Source organism: Tamandua tetradactyla, chromosome 5, assembly GCF_023851605.1.
Source record: "Tamandua tetradactyla isolate mTamTet1 chromosome 5, mTamTet1.pri, whole genome shotgun sequence".
Taxonomy (NCBI): Eukaryota; Metazoa; Chordata; class Mammalia; order Pilosa; family Myrmecophagidae; genus Tamandua; species Tamandua tetradactyla.
In genome coordinates this window covers 77942213-77968390 of record NC_135331.1, presented here as the reverse complement: position 1 = coordinate 77968390, position 26178 = coordinate 77942213, and the positions used below count along the sequence as shown (strand labels likewise).

The following is a 26178-nucleotide window of genomic DNA, read 5'->3' as shown; positions in this document are numbered from 1 at the left end:
AGAATTATACATCATGACCAAGTAGGATTCATCCCAGGTATGCAAGGATGGTTCAACATAAGAAAATCAGTTAATGTAATACACCATATCGACGAATCAAAGCAGAAAAATCACATGATCATCTCAATTGATGCAGAGAAGGCATTTGACAAGATTCAACATCCTTTTCTGTTGAAAACACTTCAAAGGAGAGGAATACAAGGGAACTTCCTTAAAATGATAGAGGGAATATATGAAAAACCCACAGCTAATATCATCCTCAATGGGGAAAAATTGAAAACTTTCCCCCTAAGATCAGGAACAAGACAAGGATGTCCATTGTCACCACTATTATTCAACATTGTGTTGGAGGTTCTAGCCAGAGCAATTAGACAAGAAAAAGAAATACAAGGCATCAAAATTGGAAAGGAAGAAGTAAAACTATCACTGTTTGCAGACGATATGATACTATACGTCGAAAACCCGGAAAAATCCACAACAAAACTACTAGAGCTAATAAATGAGTACAGCAAAGTAGCAGGTTACAAGATCAACATTCAAAAATCTGTAGTGTTTCTATACACTAGCAATGAACAAACTGAGGGGGAAATCAAGAAATGAATTCCATTTACAATTGCAACTAAAAGAATAAAATACCTAGGAATAAATTTAACTAAAGAGACAAAAGACCTATACAAAGAAAACTACAAAAAACTGTTAAAAGAAATCACAGAAGACCTAAATAGATGGAAGGGCATACCGTGTTCATGGATTGGAAGACTGAATATAGTTAAGATGTCAGTTCTACCTAAATTGATTTACAGATTCAATGCAATACCAATCAAAATCCCAACAACTTATTTTTCAGAAATAGAAAAACCAATAAGCAAATTTATCTGGAAGGGCAGGGTTCCCCGAATTGCTAAAAGTATCTTGAGGAAAAAAAACGAAGCTTGAGGTCTCACACTGCCTGACTTTAAGGCATATTATGAAGCCACAGTGGTCAAAACAGCATGGTATTGGCATAAAGATAGATATATCGATCAATGGAATCGAATAGAGTGGTCAGATATAGACCCTCTCATCTATGGACATTTGATCTTTGATAAGGCAGTCAAGCCAACTCACCTGGGACAGAACAGTCTCTTCAATAAATGGTGCCTAGAGAACTGGATATCCATATGCAAAAGAATGAAAGAGGACCTGTAACTCACACCCTATACAAAAGTTAACTCAAAATGGATCAAAGATCTAAACATTAGGTCTAAGACCATAAAACAGTTAGAGGAAAATGTAGGGAGATATCTTATGAAGCTTACAATTGGAGGCGGTTTTATGGACCTTAAACCTAAAGCAAGAGCACTGAAGAAAGAAAGAAAGAGATGGGAGCTCCTCAAAATTAAACACTTTAGTGCATCAAAGAACTTCATCAAGAAAGTAGAAAGACAGCCTACACAATGGGAGACAATATTTGGAAACGACATATCAGATAAAGGTCTAGTATCCAGAATTTATAAAGAGATTGTTCAACTCAACAACAAAAAGACAGCCAACCCAATTACAAAATGGGAAAAAGACTTGAACAGACACCTATCAGAAGAGGAAATACAAATGGCCAAAAGACACATGAAGAGATGCTCAATGTCCCTGGCCATTAGAGAAATGCAAATCAAAACCACAATGAGATATCATCTCACACCCACCAGAATGGCCATTATCAACAAAACAGAAAATGACAAGTGCTGGAGAGGATGTGGAGAAAGAGGCACACTTATCCACTGTTGGTGAGAATGTCAAATGGTGCAACCACTGTGGAAGGCAGTTTGGCGGTTCCTCAAAAAGCTGAATATAGAATTGCCATACAACCCAGCAATACCATTGGTAGGTATCTACTCCAAAGGATTTAAGGGCAAAGACACAAACGGACATTTGCACACCAATGTTTATAGCAGCATTATTTACAATTGCAAAGAGATGGAAACAGCCAAAATGTCCATCAACAGACAAGTGGCTAAACACACTGTGGTATATACATACGATGGAATATTATGCAGCTTTAAGACAGAGTAAACTTATGAAGCATGTAATAACATGGATGGACCTAGAGAACATTATGCTGAGTGAGACTAGCCCAAAACTAAAGGACAAATACTGTATGGTCCCACTGATGTGAACCAACATTAGAGAATAAACTTGGAATATGTCATTGTTAACAGAGACCATCAGGTGTTAGAAATAGGGTAAGATAATGGGTAATTGGAGCTGAAGGGATACAGACTGTGCAACAGGACTGAATGCAAAAACTCAAAAATGGACAGCACAATACTACCTAATTGTAATGTAATTAGGTTAAAACACTGAATGAAGCTGCATCTGAGCTATAGTTTTTTTATATATATTTTTTGTGTTTTTTATTTTTATTTTTTCTCTATATTATCATTTTATTTCTTTTTCTGTTGTCTTGCTATTTCTTTTTCTAAATCGATGAAAATGTACTAAGAAATGATGATCATACATCTATGTGATGATTTTAAGAATCACTGATTGCATATGTAGAATGGAATGATTTCTAAATGTTGTGTTAGTTAATTTTTTTTAATAAATAAAAAAAAAGCATACTTAGAATCTGTGTAAATATTAGCTGACCTGTGTTTAGCTAAGTGTAAAGCTCTGGTTAAAGCGATTAGCTCAGCTTTTTGGGATGTGGTTGACTCCGGGAGTCGTATGGCCTCAAGTATTTCAGAGGGAGTGACTACAGCATATGAAGCTTTGCGCCTCCCCTGCTGGTTTATGATTGAACTACCGTCAATGAAAAGGGTAAGATCTGCCTCTGGCAGCGGTGTGTCTGAAAGACCTTGGCATGGTGAGGCAAGCTCTTCCATGATTTCAGTGCAAAGGTGTGTGGGTTGGGGGAAGGGGTTTGACAAGGGCTCTTGAGAGAGAAGAGTGGCTGGGTTGAGACTAGAGGTGAAGTAGAGAGAGTAATGTCTGGGTTTTCCAGGAATAGTAAATGAAATTCTTGGACACGAGAAGGAGTGAGCAGAGACAGTGACTTATGGGATAAGAGGTCTTGCAGACAGTGGGGAGACAGAATTTGGAGAGGTTTATCCAGGCTGAATTTCAGAGCTTCACGGGTCAGGGTGGCCGCTGCAGCTAATGCCGGGAGACAGGGAAGCCAGCCGCAGGCAGTAGGGTCCATATGTTTGGAGAGGTAAGCTATTGGGGTATAGGTTGGCCCCAGAGGTTGGGTTAGAACCCCCACCGCCATTCCCCACTTTTCATCAGTAAATAGAATAAACGGTTTGTTAAGATTTGGGAGGGTAAGCAGAGGTGACTGAAGTAAGGCACTGCAAAGGACCAAGAAGGCTTTGGATATGGCGGAGGGGTTGTCCAGCGGACCTGCAGGTATTGCTTTGGCTGCATCGTAGAGGGACTTTGCTAGAACAGAAAAATTAGGGACCCAGTACTGGAAGAACCCCTGAAACCTAGAAAGGATAAAATTTGTTCAGCATTTTCCGGAGGCTGGAGTTTGCGGAGTGCTTGCTGCCTATCAAGTGTGAGGTGTTGAGAGGTGGGAGTAAGGAGGAGATCCAGATAAGTAACAGTGGAACAGGAAAGTTGGGCCTTGGTTGGTGAAACCCAGTGTCCTTTCTCCGCCAAGAAATTTAATAGGATGGCCGTGGCTTCTGTGAAGGCATCTTTAGAAGGGCTGCAAATTAATAAGTTATTTACATATTAGAGAATAACACTGGGAGTTAGGTTGCATTGTGTTGGGTCTTTGGCTAAGGCTTGGCCAAAAATATGGGGGGCTATTGCAAAACCCCTGAGGCAATACTGTCCACGTTAGTTCCTAGGCAGCTAGAGAGTCCAGGTCTTCCCAGGTAAAAGCGAATAGATTGTAGCAGGCAAGGTCCAGAGGTATAGTAAAAAGGCATTTTTGAGGTCCAGGACCGTGTAGTGAGTAGTGTGAGGAGGTATGTGTGAGAAAAGAGTATATGGATTGGGGACCACTGGATGGATAGGAATAATAGCTTCATTAATCAGTCTGAGGTCCTGGACTAGACAAGAACCATCAGGTTTTTTAACAGGTAAAATAGAAGTATTACATGGTGAATTAGTAGGTATAAGGAGTTTTTTCCCTTTGAGCCGGTTGATGATGGGTTGCAGTCCCCTGCGATGGGTTATGGAAATGGGGAATTGTGGCCGGGAGGGGAATGAGAACGGATTCTTTAGTCAGATGAGAACAGGTTTATGATGGGAAGCTATGATAGGGGTGGAGGTATCCCACACTTTTGGGTTGACTAGGTGGAGTGGTAAGGGGTGAGCGGGAAGTATAGGGTCCTGGACGGAGGCAGAGGCTACACATAGAGGCTGTAGTAGATTTGCAGGAGTAATTTTTGTCCAGTGTAGTGATACTCCTAATTTGGTGAGAATATCCGGCCCCAGTAGTGGGCTGGGGCAAGAAGGTATTACTAAGAAGGAATGTGTAATAGGATGATCCTTTATTAAACACGTGAGTGGCTTAGTGGTTAAAGGGCGCAAAGGATGTCCATCTCTGCCTGTAACCGTGACCCGGGAAGGACAGAGCTGACCTGAATAGGAGGGGAGGATGGAAAAGGTAGCCCCCGTGTCCACTAAAAAGGAGGTGGACTTACCCGCTATCTTGATTGTTACCCTGGGCTCTGCGAGGGTGATCGGGGTCACTGAGGCCGGGCATTATCAGTCGTCGGTAGCCAAGCCCAGGACTGCCAGTGGTGGACTAGGGGTTGGAAGGACGGCCCCCCCACGGCCAGGCGCCGAGGGGCAGTCACTTTTCCAGTGTCCCTTTTTTCTACAGAGAGGGCATGGTCCCTTGGGCGGTCAAGGATTGGGGCACTGGCAGGACCAGTCCATCAGGGCCACATTTGAAGCACTTTGTAGATTAGTCATAGCCGGCTTCTTCTCCATTGCGGTAGGCCGCAGGGCCACATTCAGGGATTGGGTTTGTAAGTTGGCCTTTCAGTGGTCTCAGGACTCCTTTTCCGCCCTTTCCAATTCATCGCGTGTATTAAAAACTTTAAAGGCCAGGTTTACCAGGTCGCGAATAGGGGCCTGAGGACCGTCCTCAATTTTTTTTCAGTTTGCACCTTATGTCTGGGGCTGACTGGGATATAAAATGTGTGGCTAATACAGTCTTACCAGCCTCTGAGTCAGGGTCTAAGCTGGTGTATTGAGAGAGGGCTTCTGTAAGTTGGTGTAGAAATGCTGCCGGGTTTTCCTCAGGACCTTGGGTGATTTCTCTTAGTTTATGGAAGTTTACTATTTTATGTGAAGCTTTCTGCATACCCACTATGAGACACGTAAGCATTTTATTCCGCCTAGTTCGCCCGTTTCTCCCTGCTAAAAGTGTCAACCTGATATTCCCACCCTGGCTCTTGGTTTGGCACAGCCTCGGCTCCTACCAGTGTGGTGTGGTCAATTATATGGACCTGGTCGGCCTGGGCCCTGGCTGCACTGAAAATACGGTCTCTTTCATCTGGGGTTAGGGAAGAAGAACAGATGATATGAATGTCATGCCAGGTTAGATCGTAGGAATTAGCTTAATATTGAAATTCCTTAGTATACGTGGTCAGGTCCCTGGAGAATGAACCTAGCCGTTTCTCAGTATTAGAGAGGTCAGCTAGGGAGAAAGGGGTGTGTACTCGAACTAACCCCTCAGGTCCCGCAACTTCCCGTAGAGGACAGAGTAAAGAGTCTTTTGAGCGGGTATGAGAGCTTACAGGTGAGGAGGGTAAGGCTGTTGAGGACAGTAGGGGACTAGGTGGAGTTAGGAGGGGAGGATAAGATGGTGGCAGGAGTGCTGCCAGGGTGGTGGGAAGAGAGGAGGGGGACAGATAAGATGGCAGTGATGGTGCAGGTGGAAAAAGAGACGGATAAGATGGCAGCTGGAGTACTGTTGAGATAGGCGGGGAAAGTGAGGGATAAGATGGTGGATGAAGTGCGGCTGGAGCAGAAGGAGGAAGTAAGGGACAAAATGGCGGCTGAGGCTCTGCCGGACCAAAAGAAGGCAAGGGGCAAGATGGCGTCTGAAGCGTCATCGGAGGAGAAGAAGAGGGTAAGGGAAAAGATGGCCTTTGAGGAGCTGCCGGAGGAGGAGAAGAAGATAAGGGGCAAGATGGCATCTGAGGCGCTGCCAGAGGGAGGAGGGAATTGTGTGGAAGGATTTTGCGGAGACAGTGGTCGCTTGAAAAAGGATGAGTCAGGGGGTTCAGAAAAGGAGAAAGAGGAGAGAGAGGGTTTGAGAGTTTCCTTGGCTAGGAGAACCTGAGCCGTTGGGCAAGAAGTACAAGAAAGGAACGGGAGCGCAGGAGAAAAAAAGCCTGGACATAAGGAATTTCGGCCCACTTGTCGTTCTTTTGACAGGAATCACGGTGGTCGTTAAGGACCTTAAAATTGAAAGTACCCCCCTCAGGGCAATGAGAACCATTATTCAATTGGTATTGTGGCCAAGCCTTTTTACAAAAGTAAGAGTGGCATTTTGGCCGGATGTCTGGAAGTAGATTCAGTGCGGATAAGTTTGCCAGTAGGCAACTCAGAGGAGTAAGGAGTTGGGTTTTAGAAGATTTATTGCCCATGCTGATAGGCCTCTCAGAATAAAGGAATGGCTCTAAGAACAAAGAACTGGCCCAGGGGCGTCAGCGTCCCAACACCCTGAGAGAGTCCTTAAAGCTTTTATGAGCGGGTTTAAAGTTCCATTCAGGTCCTGGACCCGAGTTTGGGAGGGAAACGAGAAGCAGGGTGTCCCCACAGCTTATCGAGTCCCAGAAAAAGGGTGTGAGGCTTGCAGGCATCACTGTTCACCTCAGTCCTCGGGAGAGAGAACCTAACGTGAATTCACGGTTTTCGGAGAGTAATTTACAGACAGGCTCTGTCCTTCTCAGAAATGCGAGACCCGGCAGCTGAGCTAGGAGGGGAGGGACTTACCCAGTGAGTGATGGTTGTAGTGGCAGGCCGAAGGATCCTTGGTCTCTGGATGTGTGGAGGAGAAGCAAGTGGAAGCCGGGGTGCCCCTGGCCGGGCGGGCAGCACCCACACTCCTCTCCCGGGTTTCGGCACCAAGATGAAAGGTTTTAAGATATGAGGTAATTGAGAGAAAGAAAAGTAGGCGAATGAGCATGCTTTATTGGCTGCGCTCCTGGGCAGAGCTCGCCGAAACCAAAAGGGAATGAGGTGAGTTCATGCACAGGCTTTGGCGAGTGCAGTTTTTAAGGGCAGAGGTCAGGTGATGACATGAAAGGGCAGCACATTAAACAAAGGATTATTATGCTACGGGGTGAGCAGCAGGTAGTTAGATGTCCGTGAGTAGATGTTTGCTGCGCAGAGACCTTGATTGTAACGGTTCACCTCTCGTCCTGGAGTGACTTCATGATTCCAGCCATAGAGCCCTCCCTTATTCCCCTGACCTAATACTTTTTTCCTAATTTCTTACTGTACATTAAAATATTTAAGATAGCCTTTTAAATGCGGAGCTCCTTTTTAAAATATTACATCCAGTTTTCTTATGTCAAAAAAGAACATGTGATGATAAGGTAAGATACAACTCTTTTTTGGGGGGCGGAGGGGGCAGGTAGGCGAGCATGGTCAGGCTCCAGAAATCAAACCGGATCTCCGGCATGGCAGGCAAGAATTCTGCCACTGAGCCACTGTTGTACTACCCAGATACAACTTTTTTGATGTATCATGTTCTTAGCTGTTGGGAATCAGGGATAGCTGGTCAGCCTAAGTGGAATGAACTGAGGGAAATACAATACCATCTGTATTCTGCTTAAAACAATTGTCTGTACCTTTTATGGCACTGTCTGTCAAATTATATACTAAAAGCCAAAATTACGAAGAGAATGGAATTTAGGCTTATGGTATTACAGATTAATTCTGAATTTTTAGAAACTGTTGGTTAGAAGGCCTGAAATTTTCTCCTTTAACTTTTTGATTGAAATATTTTCAAATGTTGTAGTATCATTTTGCAGTTTCCTTTTCCTCCATTCAATATTATGGTTTTTTAGGTTCCATATTTATATTGAGATAGGTAGATAGATAGATAGATAGAAATAGCAATAAATAGTTCATTTTAAATGCTGTATGGAATTCCATTTTAGAATTTACTATATATGTCACTCTACCAATTACCTCTTGAAGTTAAGTTGGTACAGTTTATTTATGTTTAAACAATGCAAACGTATGTTAGATATCAAATTATATATATAGCAAAATTTAAAAAAAACCTGGTAATGGTACACTCCAACTTATGATAGTAGTTATTGTTGAAGTAGGGAACTTTGGCTATGTCTGAAATTCTCTGGTAGGTTTTTGAGTGTCTGTTATCTGTACTTTTCTATAATTTTATGATATTATAATTTAAAGCTAAAAATTTAGAAAGCTTTAAAAGCTAATTCCACCTCATTTTATTGAAAACATTTGCTTCAAAGTTAAGGTTGTGTTTGTAAAAAGTGAAAATGTGTTGAATGTTTTCAGTAAGGTGATGACTTTTTGTTTTCTTGATAGGCACAAGTTCAAGCAATGGCCTATACCTTGGCACCTAAATAAAAGATACAATAGGAAACGATTCTTTGCAATGCCTTATGTGGACCGTTTTATCAGGTGAGCACAGTGACCCTTAATAACGAAATATATCATCTTTACAGAAGATGGAATATGTTAAAATTTCTTTATATTGTAGTTTATATGATTACATAAGTGGTACAGTTCATTATAAAAAGATCAGAAAATCAGATTAAAAAGTCACATAAAAATCTAACATTTCAGAAATAGTCACTGTTAACCTTCTAGTGTATATCCTTTTAGAAGTTTGTCTTTCTATTCATCCATTTATATGTAGACAGATGGTAAAATACTACTGTAATATTAAAATACTAAAACTGTAATACAGTTCAGATTATTCAGTTGCACAGAATTTGGGCTGATGTTATTACAAAGTTGACTGAATAAAAAAACAGCTAGGAAAGAGAAAAGGAAAGCCTGTTGCATAGTATCTGAATTCATGTCATGGTGAAGCGTTATTGTAGGATTTTAGTATATTTCCAACAAAAAACTGATTATACTGTTTTTGAATCAGATTTTATTCATTTGCTAGCTCCTGAAAATCTATATCAATTACTGGTCTTCCATAGCATCATCCTAATGCATGAATTTAGTCCATTATGTGCTCCAGAATTTATTTAAATAAGTCCTCTATTATTGAATTACAGATGATTTCCAGTCATTAACTAGTTGGATGTAGAGATGATTTCCTATTCGTTGACTAGTATCAGTAATACTTAGTAGGTATATCTTACCCCTTTTTAAAAAGAATTTGACTTTGTCTTTATCCTTCCAGGAGTATAGTTTTTCCATTATTTATTGTATCTTATGGAGCATCTAGAAGGTAACAAAATTTAGAGACCCTTCCTAGTTTGTCATCTGGAATCCTTTTGGAATCTTCTGAATTTTAGGGAAGAATTCTTAATACCAAAAGAGTAGATAAAACTGAGTGAGTAAGCTAATAGGTACAGATCAAAAGTAAAATGGTGGCTTAGTGAAGAGTGGGATTTAGTTCATTCTCCAGAGAAGCTAGTAAATAGCCAGGAACAGTACAGAAGAACTATTGGGGCCGCGTCAGTGACTAGACAGACAGCATACCCCAGTGTGAACAAGCTGTATCGGCTGCAAGCCCACCCAGAACTATGAGTCCCCCAAGCCACAGTGGCCAGCACCCCTCCCCCCACAGACCGCTTCCCAGAGGTGATAGAAAAGAGACTTTACTAGCAGCAGGGGCTGAGCGCAACCAAGCTCCAAGCTCTAATTACTAAAAATAGACCCCCAATTCAGCTAAACCTTGAGTAAAAGCTGAGGTTGCTGTTTTTTGCCCCAGTACAAAGGGGGCAGGGCTGACTGAAAAGGAAAAAAAAAGAAACCAGAGGTTTTTTGGATGGGACAGCACAAATTACTTGAAAGGGTCTGGGCCCTGAAGGAAAGGAGGGGCACATAGGACCTAGAGATATACAGTGCAATGTACCAACTTAAGCTCTTGATTGGCAAACCTGAGGAACAGCGATCCTGCTTTCAAAAGGATTTTTCTTTTCTTTTTTGGGGCTGTGTTTCTATGGCTTGACTGCTCTTCAGATACAGTGGCAAGGCTTCTCAGGCTCCAACTGCCCCAGGCATGGGCAAAATTAACCTTGTTTGAGAGTTTGTCTGGAGGCTGTACCTTCCCCAGGAGAGGGGTGGGGCCCAGCTCAGGTGGAATCCCTCCCTCAAGGAATTCAGACCCCAGGGTCTGGAGAAGTGAAGTGATTAAAGCCAGCCTACAACCTCTCCTGTCTCAACCACACCCCAGTAAGGAGAGTCTACTGAAGTTAAAGGTACCACATCACCTTATGCTGGTGAGACCCACAGGCAGACAAGTGCCACATACCAGGCAGAATAGTAAAAACACCGAGTCCAGAGGCTTCAGAGGAAAGTCTTTCAACCTGGTGGATCTCACCCTCAGGGAAAACTGACACAGGTGACTCTTTCCTCCTGACAGGAGGCCACTTTGGTCTGGGACAATCTGACTCAGGTCTGTAATACCTAAGTAGACCCTCCTAAGGGGGGAAGAAAAAAAAAGGCACCATACAGTCAGGGTAAGAAACAAGAAAACAAGAACTGAAATACTCTTATCTGTTAAACAAAACCTAAGCTAGAGATCTAGAATAAGCTGAACTGGATGTCAAAGAACAGGTAGACAACAAAGTCATCCAGCAAAAAATCCTAGGTAGAAAAAGTGAAAACAATCTCCAGAATAAACTAATTAAGGTAATTAAATGCCTAGATGCTAGCAAAAAATAACAAATCGTACTAGGAAAATTGAAGATATGCCCCAGTCAAAGGAACAAACCAACAATTCAAATGAAATACAGGAGTTGAAACAATTAATTCAGAATGTTCGAACAGACATGGAAAACCTCATCAAAAATCAAATCAGTAAATTGGGGGAAGGTATAAAGAAGGCAAGGAATGAACAAAAAGAAGAAATTTAAAGTTTGAAAAAAACAAATCATAGAACTTATGGGGATGAAAGGCACAGTAGAAGAGATGAAAAAAACAATGGAAACCTACTGTGTTAGGGTTCTCTAGAGAAACAGAATCAGTAGGAAATATTTGTAAATACAGAATTTATAAAAGTGTCTCACATAACCGTAGGAACATAGAGTCCAAAGTCTGTAGGGCAGGCTGTGAAGCTGACGATTCCGATGGAGTGTCTGGACGGACTCCACAGAAGAGGCCCACCGGCCAAAGTAGGAAGAGATCCTGTATCTCCTGAATCCTCCTTAAAAGGCTTCCAGTGATTAGATTAAGCATCACCAATTAAAGAAGACACTCCCCTTGGCTGATTACAAATGGAATCAGCTGTCGATGTAGCCAACGTGATCATGATTTAATTCTGTGAGATGTCCTCATAGCAAAAGACAGGCCAGCACTTGCCCAACCAGACAAACAAATACCACCACCTGGCCAAGTTGACACATGAACCTGACCATGACACCTACAATGTTAGATTTCAAGAGGCAAAGATAGGATTACTAAACTGGAAGACAGTACATCTGAAATCCAACAAGCAACAGAAAAGATAGGGAAATGAATGGAAAAATATGAGCAGGGACTCGGAATTGAATGACAACATGAAGTGCACGAATAAATGTGTTGTCAGCGTCCTAGAAGGAGAAGTAAAGGGGAAAGGAGGAGAAAAACTAATGGAGGAAATTATCACTGAAAATTTCCCAACTCTTATGAAAGACTTAGAATTACAGATCCAAGAAGTGCAGTGTACCCCAAACAATAGATCCAAATAGACATACTCCAAGACACTAATCAGAATATCAGATGTCAAAGAGAAAGAGAGAGTTTTGAAAGCAGCAAGAGAAAAACAATCCATCACATACAAGGAAAGTCCAATAAGACTATGTATAGATTTCTCAGAAGGAACCTTGGAGGCAAGAAGACATTGGGATGATATATTTTAGATACTAAAAGAGAAAAACTACCAACCAAGAATTCTATATCCAGCAAAGTTGTCCTTCAGAAATGAGGGAGAAATTCAAACATTTTCAGGCAAAAAAATCACTGAGACAATTTGTGACCAAGAGGCCAGCTCTGCAAGAAATACTAAAGGAAACACTAGAGACAGATAGGAAAAGACAGGAGAGAGAGGTGTTGAGAAGAGTGTAGAAATGAAGACAGTACAGGTAAAAAGGAGAAAAATTAGATAAGATATATAAAACCCAAAAGGCAAAATGGTAGAATAAAGTACTACCTTTACAGTAATAACACTAAATGTTAATGGATTAAAATCCCCAATCAAAAGAGATAGACTGGCAGAATGGATTTAAAAAAAGGACCCATCTATATGCTGTCTGCAGGAGACGCATCTTCGACCCAAGGATAAATATAGGTTGAAAGTGAAAGGCTGGGAAAAGACATTTCATGCAAACAACAGTCTGAAAAGAGCAGTAGCTATACTAATATCTAGCAAATTAGACTTCAAATGTAAAACAATTAAAGGAAACAAAGAAGGACTCTATATATTAATAAAAAGAACAATTCAACAATAAGACATAACAATTATAAATATTTATTCCCTGAGCCAGAGTGCTCCAAAATACATGAGGCAAACACTGAAAAGATAGATAGACACATCTGCCATAATAGTTGGAAACTTCAATTTCCTACTCTCACCAATGGACAGAACATCTAGACAGAGGATCAGTAAAGAAACAGAGAATTTGAATAATACAATAAATGAACTTGACTTAACATTTATAGAACATTATATCCCACAACATTGTACACCTTTTTCTCAGGTGCTTATGGATCATTCTCAAGGATAGACCATATGCTAGGTCACAAAACAAGTCTCAATAAATTTTAAAAAATTGAAATCATATGAAACACTTTCTCAGATATAAAAGAATGAAGTTGGAATCAATAATAGGCAGAGTGCCAGAAAATTCACAAGTATATGGAGGCTCAACAACACACTCTTAAACAACCAGTGGGTCAAGGAAGAAATTACAAGGGAAATCAGTAAATAGCTCAAGGCAAAGTAAAATGGGAACACTACATATCAAAATTTATGGGCTGCAGCAGAGGCAGTGCTAAGAGGGAACTTTATTACCCTGAATGCCTGTATCAAAAAAAGAAGGAAGAGCAAAAATTGAGAAATTTACCATCCACTTGGAAGAACTAGAGAAAGTACAGCAAACTAACCCCAAAGCAAACAAAAAGAAAGAAATAACAAAGATTAGAGCAGAAATAAATGAAATTTAGAACATGGAAACAATCAAGAAAATCCACAAAACCAGAAGTTGGTTCTATGAGAAGATAAATAAGTTTGATGGACCCTTAGCAAGGTTGATAAGAAGAAAAGAGAGGATGCAAATAAATAAAATCAGAAATGGAAGAGGAGACATAACCACTGACCCCAAAGAAATAAAGGAATTAATGAGAAAATGCTATGAACAACTTTATGCTAATAAACTAGACAATGTAGATGAAATGGACAACTTCCTAGAAAGGTATGGAGAACCGGCATTGACTCGAAAAGATATAGATGACCTCAACAAACCAATCACAAATAAAGAAATTAAATTAGTTATTAAGAGGCTCCCAAAAAAGAAAAGTCAAGGACCAGATGGCTTCACATGTGAATTCTACCAAACATTCAAGAAGGAATTAGTACCAATCCTGCACAAACTCTTCAAAATAATTGAAGAGGAGGGAAGGCTGCCTAACTCATTCTGTGAAGCCAACATCACCCTCATACCAAAGCCAGGCAAAGGTACTACAAGAAAAGAAAACTACAAACCAATCTCTCTGATGAATATAGTTGCAAAAATCCTCAACAAATTCTTCCAAATCAAATCCAGCAGCACATTAAAAGAACTATACACCATGACCAAGTAGGATTCATCCCAGAAATGCAAAGATGGTTCAACATAAAATCAATTAATGTAATACCCCATATCAACAAATCAAAGCAGAAAAAACACATAATCATCTCGATTGATGCAAAAAAGGCATTTGACAAAATTCAACATCCTTTCTTGTTGAAAACACTTCAAAGAATAAGAATAGAAGGGAACTTCCTCAGCATGATAAAGAGAATATATGAAAAACCCACAGCTAACATCATCCTCAATGGGAAGAAACTGAAAACTTTCCCCCTAAGATCACGTCCAAGACAAGGATGTCCACTATCACCACTGTTCTTCAATGTTGTGTTGGAAGTTCTAGCCAGAGCAATTAGACAAGAGAAAGAAATACAAGGTATCAAAATTGGAAAGAAAGAAGTAAAAACTCTCACTGTTTACAGATGATATGATACTATATGTCAAAAACCCCAAAAAAATCCACCGCAAAACTGCTAGAGCTACTAAATGAGTACAGCAAAGTGGCAGATTACAAGATCAACACTCAGAAATCTGTAGTTTTTCTATACACTAGTAATGAACAATCTGAGGGGGAAATAAAGAAAAACATTCTATTTACAATTGCAACCAAAAGAATAAAATATTTAGGAATAAATTTAACTAAGGATACAAAAGACCTATACAAAGAAAAATACAAGAAATTGCTCAAGCTAATCAATGACAGAAGACCTAAATAGATGGAAGGGCATACTGTGTTCATGGATTGGAAGACTAAATATAGTTAAGACGTCAATTCTACCTAAATTGATTTATAGATTCAATGCAATTCCAATTAAAATCCCATAAACTTACTTTTCAGAAATAGAAAAACCAATAACCAAATTTCTCTGGAAGGGCAGGGTACCCTGAATAGCTAAAAATATCCTGAGAAAGGAAAATGAAATCGGAGGTCTCACACTACCTGACTTTACATAGTATTGTGAAGGTACAGTGGTGAAAACAGCATGGTACTGGAATAAAGATAAATATACTGACCAATGGAATCGAATAGATTGTTCAGATATAGACCCTCTCATCTATGGACAATTGATCTTTGATAAAGCAGTCAAGCCAACTCACCTGGGACAGTACAATCTTTTCAATAAATGGTGCCTAGAGAACTGGGTATCCACATGGAAAATAATGAAAGAGGGTCCATATCTCACACCCTATACAAAAATTAACTCAAAATGGATCAAAGACTTAAACATTAGATCTAAGACCATAAAACTTTTAGAAGGAAATGTAAGGAGATATCTTATGAATCTTACAATAGGAGGTGGTTTCCTAGATCTTACACCCAAAGCTCAAGCATTGAAGAAAGAAACAGATAAATGGAAACTCCTCAAAATGAAACACTTTTGTGCATCAAAAAACTTTGTCAAGAAAGTAAAAAGACAGCTTACACAGTGGGAGACAATATTTGGAAATGGTATATAAAGGTCTAGTATCCAAAATATATAAAGAGATTTTCAACTCAACAACAAAAAGACAAAGAACCTGATTACAAAATGAGCAAAAGACACGAACAGACATTGCTCAGAAGAGGAAATACAAATGACTAAAAAGCACATGAAAAGATGCTCAACTTCCCTGGCTATTAGGAAAATACAAATAAAAACCACGAGATATCATCTCACACCCACCAGACTGGCCATTATCAATAAAACAGAAAACAACAAGTGCTGGAGAGGATGTGGAGAAAGAGGCACACTTATCCACTGTTGGTGGGGATGTCAAATGGTACAACCATTGTGGAAGGCAGTTTGGCAGTTCCTCAGTAAACTAAGTATAGAATTGCCATGTGATCCTGCAATACCATCACTAGGTATCTGCACAGAGAACATGAGGGCAGGGACACAGACATTTGTACACCAGTGTTTACAGCAGCATTATTTACAATTGCCAAGAAATGGAAGCAGCCAAAATGTCCATCAACAGATGAGGGGCTAAACAAGCTATGGTATATACATGCAGCTGTTAAGACAGAATAAAGTTATGACGTATGTAACAACATAGATGGACCTTGAGTACATCATGCTGAGTGAGATTAGCCAGAAACAAAAGGACAAATACTGTATGGTCTCACTGATATGAACTAACATTAGTGAATGAAGTTGGCGAATTTCAACTAAGAACAGAGACCATCAGGAGATAGAAATAGGGTAGATATTGGGTAATTGGAGCTAAAGGGATACAGATTATGCAACAGAACTGATTGTAAAAATTCAGAAATGAATAGCACAATACTATGTAACTGTAATACAGTAATGTTAGAACAATGAATGAAGCTGAATGTGAGAATGATAGAGGAAGGAGGGCTGGGGGCATAAATGAAACAGAAGGAAAGATAGGTGATAAAGACTGAGATGGTATAATCTAGGAATGCCTGGAGTGTATAATGACAGTGACTAAATGTACAAATTTAAAAAATGTTTTTACATGAGGAAGAACAAAGGAATGTCATCACTGCAGGGTGCTGGAAATAGATGGTAATTAATATTTTAAAATTTCAACTTATGTGTGAGACTAAAGCAAAGAATATTGATTTGGTACAAAATATATATTTTGATTAGTGCATTTCCTAATATAACTTATGTAAATAGCTTGGTTGAACAACATAAGTACATGGAACCTTGGGTAGGACATGAGATTTTTTTGGTTTGTCTAGAGTGATGCCCCGATGAATCCCAGATTGATTTCATCAGTGAGCGGAAAAGTATTTGCAAAGTCCCCTTTGGGGAATGGTGAGAACAGGGGAAAATTCAACCTCCCCAAGTTGAATTCTTGATATTCTCACAAGCAGTGTGGACAACCAAAGCTCTAGGCTGAGCCCCGCAGTCTAGGTATTTGTTCATATGAAACTTAACCCCACAAAGGATAGGTCAAGCCAACTTAAAATTAGGCCTAAGAGTCGCCCCCAAGAGAACCTCTTTTGTTGCTCAGATGTGGCCTCTCTCTCCAGCCAACACAACAAGCAAATTCACCACCCTCCCCCTGTCTACATGGGTGTGGACCTTCATGGCAACATGGGACAGAAATCCTAGAATGAGCTGGGACTCAGCATCAAGGGATTGAGAAAAACCCTAGAATGAGCTGACACACAGCATTTAAGGGATTGAGAAAACCCTCTCAACCAAAAGGGGGAAGAATGAAATGAGACAGGGTGTCAATGGCTGAGATTCCAAACAGAGTCGAGAGGTTATTCTGGGGGATATTCTTACGCATTAAGTAGATATCACCTAGTTATCCAAGAGAAAATGGAGAGGCTGGAGGGAACTGCCTGAAAATTTAGAGCTGTGTTCCAGTAGCCATGTTTCTTTATGATGATTGTATAATGATATAGCTTTCACATTGTGACTGTGATTGTGAAAACCTTGTGTCTGATGCTCCTTTTATCTACCTTATTAACAGATGAGTAGAACATATGGAATAAAAATAAATAATAGGGGAACAAATATTAAAATAAATCTAGTTTGAAATGCTATTGATCAATGAAAGAAAGTGGTAAGGAGTATAGAAAAAAATAGGGAAACAAAGTCCAAAATATATTGGGTAGATGGAAATACTAGCAGTCAGTGAGAGGGAGGGGATAAGGTGTATAGTATGTATTTTTTTTCTTTTTTCTTTATGTTTCTTTTTCTGAGTTGATGCAAATGTTCTAAGAAATCATCATGGCAGTGAATATACAACTATGTGATGATATTGTAAGTTACTGATTATATACCAGGAATGGAATGATCATACGGTAAGAATGTTCATGTTTATATGTTTAAAAAAAATTTTTTTAATTAAAAAAAATAAGTAAATGCAGGGGTCGGGCCATGGTGGCTCAGCAGGCAGAGTTCTCACCTGCCATGCCAGAGACCCGGGTTTGATTCCCAGTGCCTGCCCATGCAAAAAATAAGATAAAATAAAATAAAATAAGTGCAGGTATGACTGTACATATATACATAGAAAAGAAATATTTGACAAATATTTTTCTTTAGTTGGTAGAGATTATGGAGAATATTCATGTATTACACAAATTTCAATCAGGAAACAAAATTTAAAACTTTTCTAAATCCTTAAGAAAGGGGGGCCTCAATTTTATTTTTCCAGATAATAATGTGTTTGGGTGAGAATGTTTATTTTCATAGGTAAAATTTGCATTCAGTGAAATGCAGTCAGTTTGATAAATTTGAGAAATATGTACAGCTAAGTATCCTACCCCTATCAAAATACATAACATTCTGTAACCTAAGAAATTCCCTAGTGCTTCTTCCTGCTCATTTTCACTGTTCCTCAGAGACCATCATTGTCCTTATTTCTTTTTCACATCAGTTTTCCTTTCATACAGTATGTCCTCTTTGATATTTTCAGTTTCTGTTTGATCAGTATGTCTGTGAAATTTATTCTTTTGTACAGTATATCTTTGTTCCTTTTATATTGCTGAGAATTTTCATTGTATGAATATACCACAATTTTTCCACTCTTCTGTTGAAGAACATTTGGGTTGTTTCCAGCTTGGAGCTGCCAGAAATATGCCTCAACTTTTCTTACCCCTTTGAATTTCCTAAATTATCTGTTGCTAGTATTCAGTTACATTAGATCCTTTTCCATTTTTGCATAAAACTTTCCTTTTCTCCTCCCTGCAAACTGCATCTGTCTCCTAAGTCTTTGAGAACAATCCAAGATATAAATTTATATTGCTCTGATCATAGATTTTTAAAAAGTTATTTTGACATTTCTCTGCAATTTTTAGACTAATAGACTTACATATTTCTTCTCCATTCCATTAGAATTTAAGACTGTTGATCTCAAAATAATTTGTATGGCAAATTTTCCTTGTGTTAAGGAAATAATAATAATTGAATGGGAAGAAGGTAAGTTCTGGTATGGCAGAGAAGTGAAGCAGACCTGTGAACCCCCTGCTAATAATTTTAAAAACTGTGTAGAAATTGTAAAAACAACTGTTTTTAAAACACTGGAACATATCCCAAAGCAAACAGAAGCCAAAGGAGAATATAATTCCCAAAACGGCAACTGGAAAGAGACCGAATTGCAAGTTAGTGGTTTGCTGGACCAAGGTTGTTGCTCAGCATGGTTACTGTCTCTGCAGAAGGTGATAGATACTGGGGGAACCACAGAGATACTTGCTGAAGTTGTTAGAGATCAGAATTCCAGGCTAGGAAAGCCTCTGGAAATTTTTTTAAGAGGGAAGTACTAGTAGTACGAGAACAACAGCTTTTAACAATTTCCTTGGATACACTGTATTTTTAGCAAGGATTCCTCAAAAAGTGTTGCTTCTCTCCCAAGAGCTTGTATCCATTAAAAAAAAAAAAAAGTAGGCACTGCAGTAGCCACCTCAGCTGTCTTCCAAGCTTCCCCAGCACCCCGGCACCTGGAGCTGCCACTGCCACCCTCCCAGGGTGCCCAGTGTTGCACAGTGGCCAAGTGACGTTCAGCCCTTTGCTGGCCCAGGACTGGTGAGCTCAAAAGCATTGAAGGAAGCTCTCATCATCCCATCCCCCTTTCCCCTATGCCATTGCTGTGGACTGCAGGGACCCAAATAAAGGGGTACCAGCTGGCTAGAGAAGAGTCTGGTGTTAGTGTGTGGGTTTTGGGCTAGCGATTGTGCTTTGGGTGTCATTCTGGGGGAAGCCCACCTGTATATATATATTTTGCACACAGACCAGATGGTGTCTGCTCATGTGAAATAAAGTACTTCAAACATGTCATCTTAAAGGACATTCTGCAGATGCCCCACCTGTTTGGTTCTATACAGTTGAGGAAAATGTTAAGATCTTTGAGGAAGATAAAGTTGAATTCCAGCATGTCTGTCCCAGGTGTGCAGATAGTGATCCTGCCAACACCACTCCTGACTTTACCAAGAAACTCAGCCTGTTTAGATCTTAACCTAAATAAGTACTGTGTGATCCCTATGAACATTTCAGTTATGCCACCTAGAAACCTATTGGAGTTACTTACCGATATCAAGCTTAGAACCTATTTGCCTCAACCCTGTCTGATTCATGAACACATGGTTACCACTGATCACCTGGTTTTATTTATTGACCAGGCCATGAGGAGAATACTTAAAAACTGCAACATAGAGAAACCATTAAACGGTATTCGGAAACGTGAAATCCGCAATTGCATTACATTCCAGCATTTTGAAAAAAAATTTGCCCTGGAAACTCTAATTTGTTCTAGAACATTCAAGAAAAACTATATGAAAATTTAATACCACGGTATAATCCCACCTTTTGTATTTTCTGCAGTGATTATGTAAACAGGCATTTACTATTTTTTCATTTCATAATTCAATTAAAATCATCTCTTAAAAATAAAAAAACAATTTAAATAGAATCAGAATATATTCTTGAACTGAATTTTTAAATGTTTTAATGTGCTTTAGAATCACAATCTAACTTACCCATGAAATCAGCTCCCTTTTTCCCTTTTATTATCACATTAGTGCCATTCAAAAACCTACAATATGAAGGTTCGGAGACAGAAAGTAGATTATGGGGTACCGGGGCAGGGGAGTGGGGAGTCAGAGCTTTATAGGTAGAGTTTCTGTTTGGGATAATGGGAAAGTTTTAGTAGTGAATGGTGGTGAGTAACTCAACATTGTAAATATAATTGACACCAATTGATTGAATTCTTGAAAGTGATGAAAATGGGAAATTTAATGTATGTTTCCACAATGAAAAAATTGATTTCAAAACAACAGTAGCTTCTCATCTACAGGCTAACATCCAAACTCCTTCTAACCCACTATTCCTGATGTAGTCTTCGCTACACATTCCATCAAAGCCATTTCTCATTTCCTGAACATTTTATTCACTTTCCCCACCTTTTTTTTTATTAATTAAAAAAATTAACTAACACAACATTTAGAAATCATTCCATTCTACATATACAATCAGTAATTCTTAATATCATCACATAGATGCATATTCATCGTTTCTTAGTACATTTGCATCGATTTAGAAAAAGAAATAGAAAGACAACAGAAAAAGAAATAAAACTATAATAGAGAGAAAAAAGAAAATGAAAAAAAGAAAAAAACTATACCTCAGATGCAGCTTCATTCAGTGTTTTAACCTAATTACATCACAATTAGGTAGTAGTGTGCTGTCCATTTCTGAGTTTCTGTATCCAGTCTTGTTGCACAGTCTGTATCCCTTCAGCTTCAGTTACCCATTATCTTACCCTGTTTCTATCTCCTGATGGTCTCTGTTACCAATAACATATTCCAAGTTTATTCTCTAATGTCGGTTCACATCAGTGGGACCATACAGTATTTATCCTTTAGTTTTTGGCTAGTCTCACTCAGCATAATGTTCTCTAGGTCCATCCATGTTATTACATGCTTCATAAGTTTATTCTGTCTTAAAGCGGCATAATATTCCATCGTATGTATATACCACAGTTTGTTTAGCCACTCGTCTGTGTTGATGGACATTTTGGCTGTTTCCATCTCTTTGCAATTGTAAATAATGCTGCTATAAACATTGGTGTGCAAATGTCCATTTGTGTCTTTGCCCTTAAGTCCTCTGAGTAGATACCTAGCAATGGTATTGCTGGGTCGTATGGCAATTCTATATTCAGCTTTTTGAGGAACCGCCAAACTGCCTTCCACAGTGGTTGCACCATTTGACATTCCCACCAACAGTGGATAAGTGTGCCTCTTTCTCCGCATCCTCTCCAGCACTTGTCATTTTCTGTTTTGTTGATAATGGCCATTCTGGTGGGTGTGAGATGATATCTCATTGTGGTTTTGATTTGCATTTCTCTAATGGCCAGGGACATTGAGCATCTCTTCATGTGTCTTTTGGCCATTTGTATTTCCTCTTCTGATAGGTGTCTGTTCAAGTCTTTTTCCCATTTTGTAATTGGGTTGGCTGTCTTTTTGTTGTTGAGTTGAACAATCTCTTTATAAATTCTGGATACTAGACCTTTATCTGATATGTCGTTTCCAAATATTGTCTCCCATTGTGTAGGCTGTCTTTCTACTTTCTTGATGAAGTTCTTTGATGCACAACAGTGTTTAATTTTGAGGAGCTCCCATTTATTTATTTCCTTCTTCAGAGCTCTTGCTTTAGGTTTAAGGTCCATAAAACTGCCTCCAATTGTAAGCTTCATAAGATATCTCCCTACATTTTCCTCTAACTGTTTTATGGTCTTAGACCTAATGTTTAGATCTTTGATCCATTTTGAGTTAACTTTTGTATAGGGTATGAGATACGGGTCCTCTTTCATTCTTTTGCATATGGATATCCAGTTCTCTAGGCACCATTCATTGAAGAGACTGTTCTGGCCCAGGTGAGTTGGCTCGACTTCCTTATCAAAGATCAAATGTCCATAGATGAGAGGGTCTATATCTGAGCACTCTGTTCGATTCCATTGGTCAATATATCTATCTTTATGCCAATACCATGCTGTTTTGACCACTGTGGCTTCATAATATGCCTTAAAGTCAGGCAGTGCAAGACCTCCAGCTTCGTTTTTTTTCCTCAAGATACTTTTAGCAATTCGGGGCACCCTGCCCTTCCAAAATTGATGCTTTTTTAAGAAGTTTTTTTAATGCGTTCTTTAAGCTATGCAATATACCTACCTTCCTTTAATAAAGATTGTTTGAAACAACTAATTGGGCCGTGCGGTGGTGTCTCAGAGGCAGAATTCTCGCCTGCTATGCCAGAGACCTGGGTTGGATTTCCATGCCTGCCCATGCCAAAATAAATAAATAAATAAATAAATAAAACCAACTAATCACAATTTATATTATGATTTAAACTCCCTTGATCATCAGTGTTTAGCTTTGATTAATGCTTTATAAAGGGAAGTAGGATCTAGCTGTAAAATCTGCAACCTACAACTATGTAATGCTTTTAGAAGTCTAGATATATTTACTTATGGATTTACTTATGAAGTAAATATGGATATATTTACTTATTTACTTATGGATATATTTACAATATGGATTGTAATGCTTTTAGAAGTCTCAAGATATTTACAAATTTCTCTTGTAATTTCTTCCTTGACCCACTGGTTGTTTAAGAGTGTGCTGTTGAGCCTCCACGTATTTGTGAATATTCTGGCACTCTGCCTATTATTGATTTCCAACTTCATTCCTTTATGATCTGAGAAAATGTTGTGTATGATTTCAGTCTTTTTAAATTGAGACTTGCTTTGTGACCCAGCATATGGTCTATCTTTGAGAATGATCCATGAGCATTTGAGAAAAAGGTGTATCCTGCTGTTGTGGGGTGTAATGTCCTATAAATGTCTGTTAAGTGTAGTTCATTTATTGTAATATTCAAATTCTCTGTTTCTTTATTGATCCTCTGTCTAGATGTTCTGTCCATTGATGAGAGTGGGGAATTGAAGTCTCCAACTATTATGGTAGATGTGTCTATTTCCCTTTTCAGTGTTTGCAGTGTATTCCTCACATATTTTGGGGCATTCTGAATCGGTGCGCAAATATTTATGATTGTTATGTTTTCTTGTTTAATTGTTCCTTTTATTAGCAGATAGTATCCTTCTTTGTCTCTTTTAACTGTTTTACATTTGAAGTCTAATTTGTTGGATATTAGTATAGCTACTCCTGCTCTTTTCTGGTTGTTATTTGCATGAAATATCTTTTCCCAACCTTTCACTTTCAACCTGTGTTTATCTTTGGGTCTAAGATGTGTTTCCTGTAGACAGCATATAGAAGTATCCTGTTTTTCAATCCATTCTGCCAGTCTATGTCTTTTGATTGGGGAATTCAGTCCATTAACATTTAGTGTTATTACTGTTTGGGTAATACTTTCCTCTACCATTTTGCTTTTTGTATTATATATATCATATCTAATTTTCCTTCTTTCTACACTCTTCTCCACACCTCTCTCTTCTGTCTTTTCGTACCTGTCTCTAGTGCTCCCTTTAGTTTTTCTTGCAGAGCTGGTCTCTTGGTCACAAATTCTCTCAGTGACTTTTTGTCTGAGAATGTTTTAATTTCTCCCTCATTTTTGAAGGACAATTTTGCTGGATATAGGAGTCTTGGTTGGCAGTTTTTCTCTTTTAGTAATTTAAATATATCATCCCTGTCTTCTTCCCTCCATGGTTTCTGCTGAGAAATCTACACATAGTCTTATTGGGTTTCCCTTGTATGTGATGGATTGTTTTTCTCTTGCTGCTTTCAAGATCCTCTCTTTCTCTTTGACCTCTGACATTCTAACTAGTAAGTGTCTTGGAGAACGCCTATTTGGGTCTAATCTCTTTGGGGTGTGCTGCACTTCTTGGATCTGCAATTTTAGGTCTTTCATAAGAGTTGGGAAATTTTCAGTGATAATTTCTTCCATTAGTTTTTCTCCTCCTTTTCCCTTCTCTTCTCCTTCTGGGACACCCATAACATGTATATTTGTGTGCTTCATATTATCATTCAATTCCCTGAGCCCCTGCTCAAATTTTCCCATTTTTTTCCCTATAGTCTGTTTCTTTTTGGATTTCAGATGTTCCATCCTCCAGTTCTCTAATTCTAACCTCTGTCTCTTGAAATCTACCATTGCAGGTTTCCATTGTTTTTTTCATCTCTTCTACTGTATCTTTCATTCCCATAAGTTCTGTGATTTGTTTTTTCAGACTTTCCATTTCTTCTTTTTGTTCATCCCTTGCCTTCTTCATGTCCTCCCTCAATTTATCGATTTGGTTTTTGAAGAGGTTTTCCATTTCTGTTCGTATATTCAGAATTAGTTGTCTCAGCTCCTGTATCTCATTTGAACTATTGGTTTGTTCCTTTGACTGGGCCATATCTTCAATTTTCCTGGTGTGATTTGTTATTTTTTGCTGGCGTCTGGACATTTAATCAGATTTCCCTGAGTGTGAGACCCAGCAGGTTGAAAGACTTTCCTGTGAAGTCTCTGGGCTCTGTTTTTCTTATCCTGCCCAGTATGTGGTGCTTGTCTGTCTGTGGGTCCCACCAGGAAAAGATGTTGTGGCTCCTTCATTAATGCCACTATTGGTGTTTGGTTGGACTCAGTCCCTGCCACTGTCGGAAACTCCCTCCTCTCCCTCCGGGCAGCCGCCTGTGGGGGAAGGGCGCCGGTTGCCGGCCACCACAGCCTGGGGAACTCACCACCGGACCGGGAAGCCGCCTATGGGGGAGGGGCACCGGTCACCTGCCGCCCTGGCCTGCTTTCCCCACCTTTTGCTCCTTCTATTTCTACAGCCTTAGAATCTCCTCTGTTGAGACGCAGTTCAAATGCCAAGCATTTGTGGAAATCTAACTGCATTGTTCTCTCCACAGTTTATCCAAGCCTAATGTACCATTTTATTCTTTGCCCCTTAGTCCTGTAAGATAAAGCTCTAAATAATGACTGTATAGGTTATCATCCCAGTGTCTCTTTCATAGGCTCTGTAATATATTCTAATGATTGTTTTTGAAATTACCTCTTTTAGCCTTACCTTCAGAGCTTGGGCATAATCTTCTGAGTACTCAAGAATAACAAACCCTTATTCTTTCAGATGAGTTTATTGTTTTATAAATTGTCAGAATTTATTTGGAGTAATGATGAATAGCATGGATAATGGCATTTTGACGTCTGACCTTATAAAATAGCTTGTATGTTTTCTGTGTATGTACATACTTTTATCTTCACCCAAATGACATTTGCCGATATCTCAAAATTTCTATGACCTCAATCACAGTGCTAGCACATTATAGTTAGTCTGTCACAAGTTATATTCTTGTATTTTATATAAATTTATGTGTACTGATCATACAATCCCATAAAATAACCAAAGTTCAGTAGAGGCTTGGCATCCACGAACTTATTTGCAATTTTGATGGTTTCCAAGTGTTCCTAGAGATCCTTGACATAATTTAGCTGAGGTGCAAATACCTTATGCTCTGGGACACTGATGCATTAGAAGCAAACTACTCAGAAACTGATGCATCTCCCCAGCTGCTATGCCTCCTTTCTTGGCCTGACTTTATTTTCTCTCTTTTAAGGAAAATGATTATGTTAAGGTGCTGTTTGAAATTAAGGCATATCCAAAGGTCTCAGGATGTCAACCTAATGTTTTCAATAAAATTACAGTATTTCCAGAATAATCCTTTGTCATATCAGAATTGAACTTTGGGCAGCCTGTTATAAGTTTACAAGGTCTGTATGTACTTTTTTCCAGTCAGGAAATAGGAAGGTTAAGGTGAAATTACAGATGCTTTGGATTTTCGATCTTTTGA

At 39.1% G+C, this 26178-nt stretch overlaps 1 protein-coding gene and 1 pseudogene across 2 annotated transcripts in view; both read left to right on the top strand.

The window, feature by feature from the left end:
* MRPL47 (mitochondrial ribosomal protein L47) overlaps positions 1-26178 on the top strand; it is a 61879-nt gene that overhangs the window by 35199 nt on the left and 502 nt on the right. For both annotated transcript variants that reach the window (XM_077161135.1, XM_077161134.1), the window contains exon 6: positions 8521-8616. In XM_077161135.1, the coding sequence (XP_077017250.1) occupies positions 8521-8616 (96 nt within the window). The remainder of the gene's footprint in view (positions 1-8520; positions 8617-26178) is intronic.
* On the top strand, positions 11676-21573 carry LOC143682179 (integral membrane protein 2B pseudogene; annotated as a pseudogene).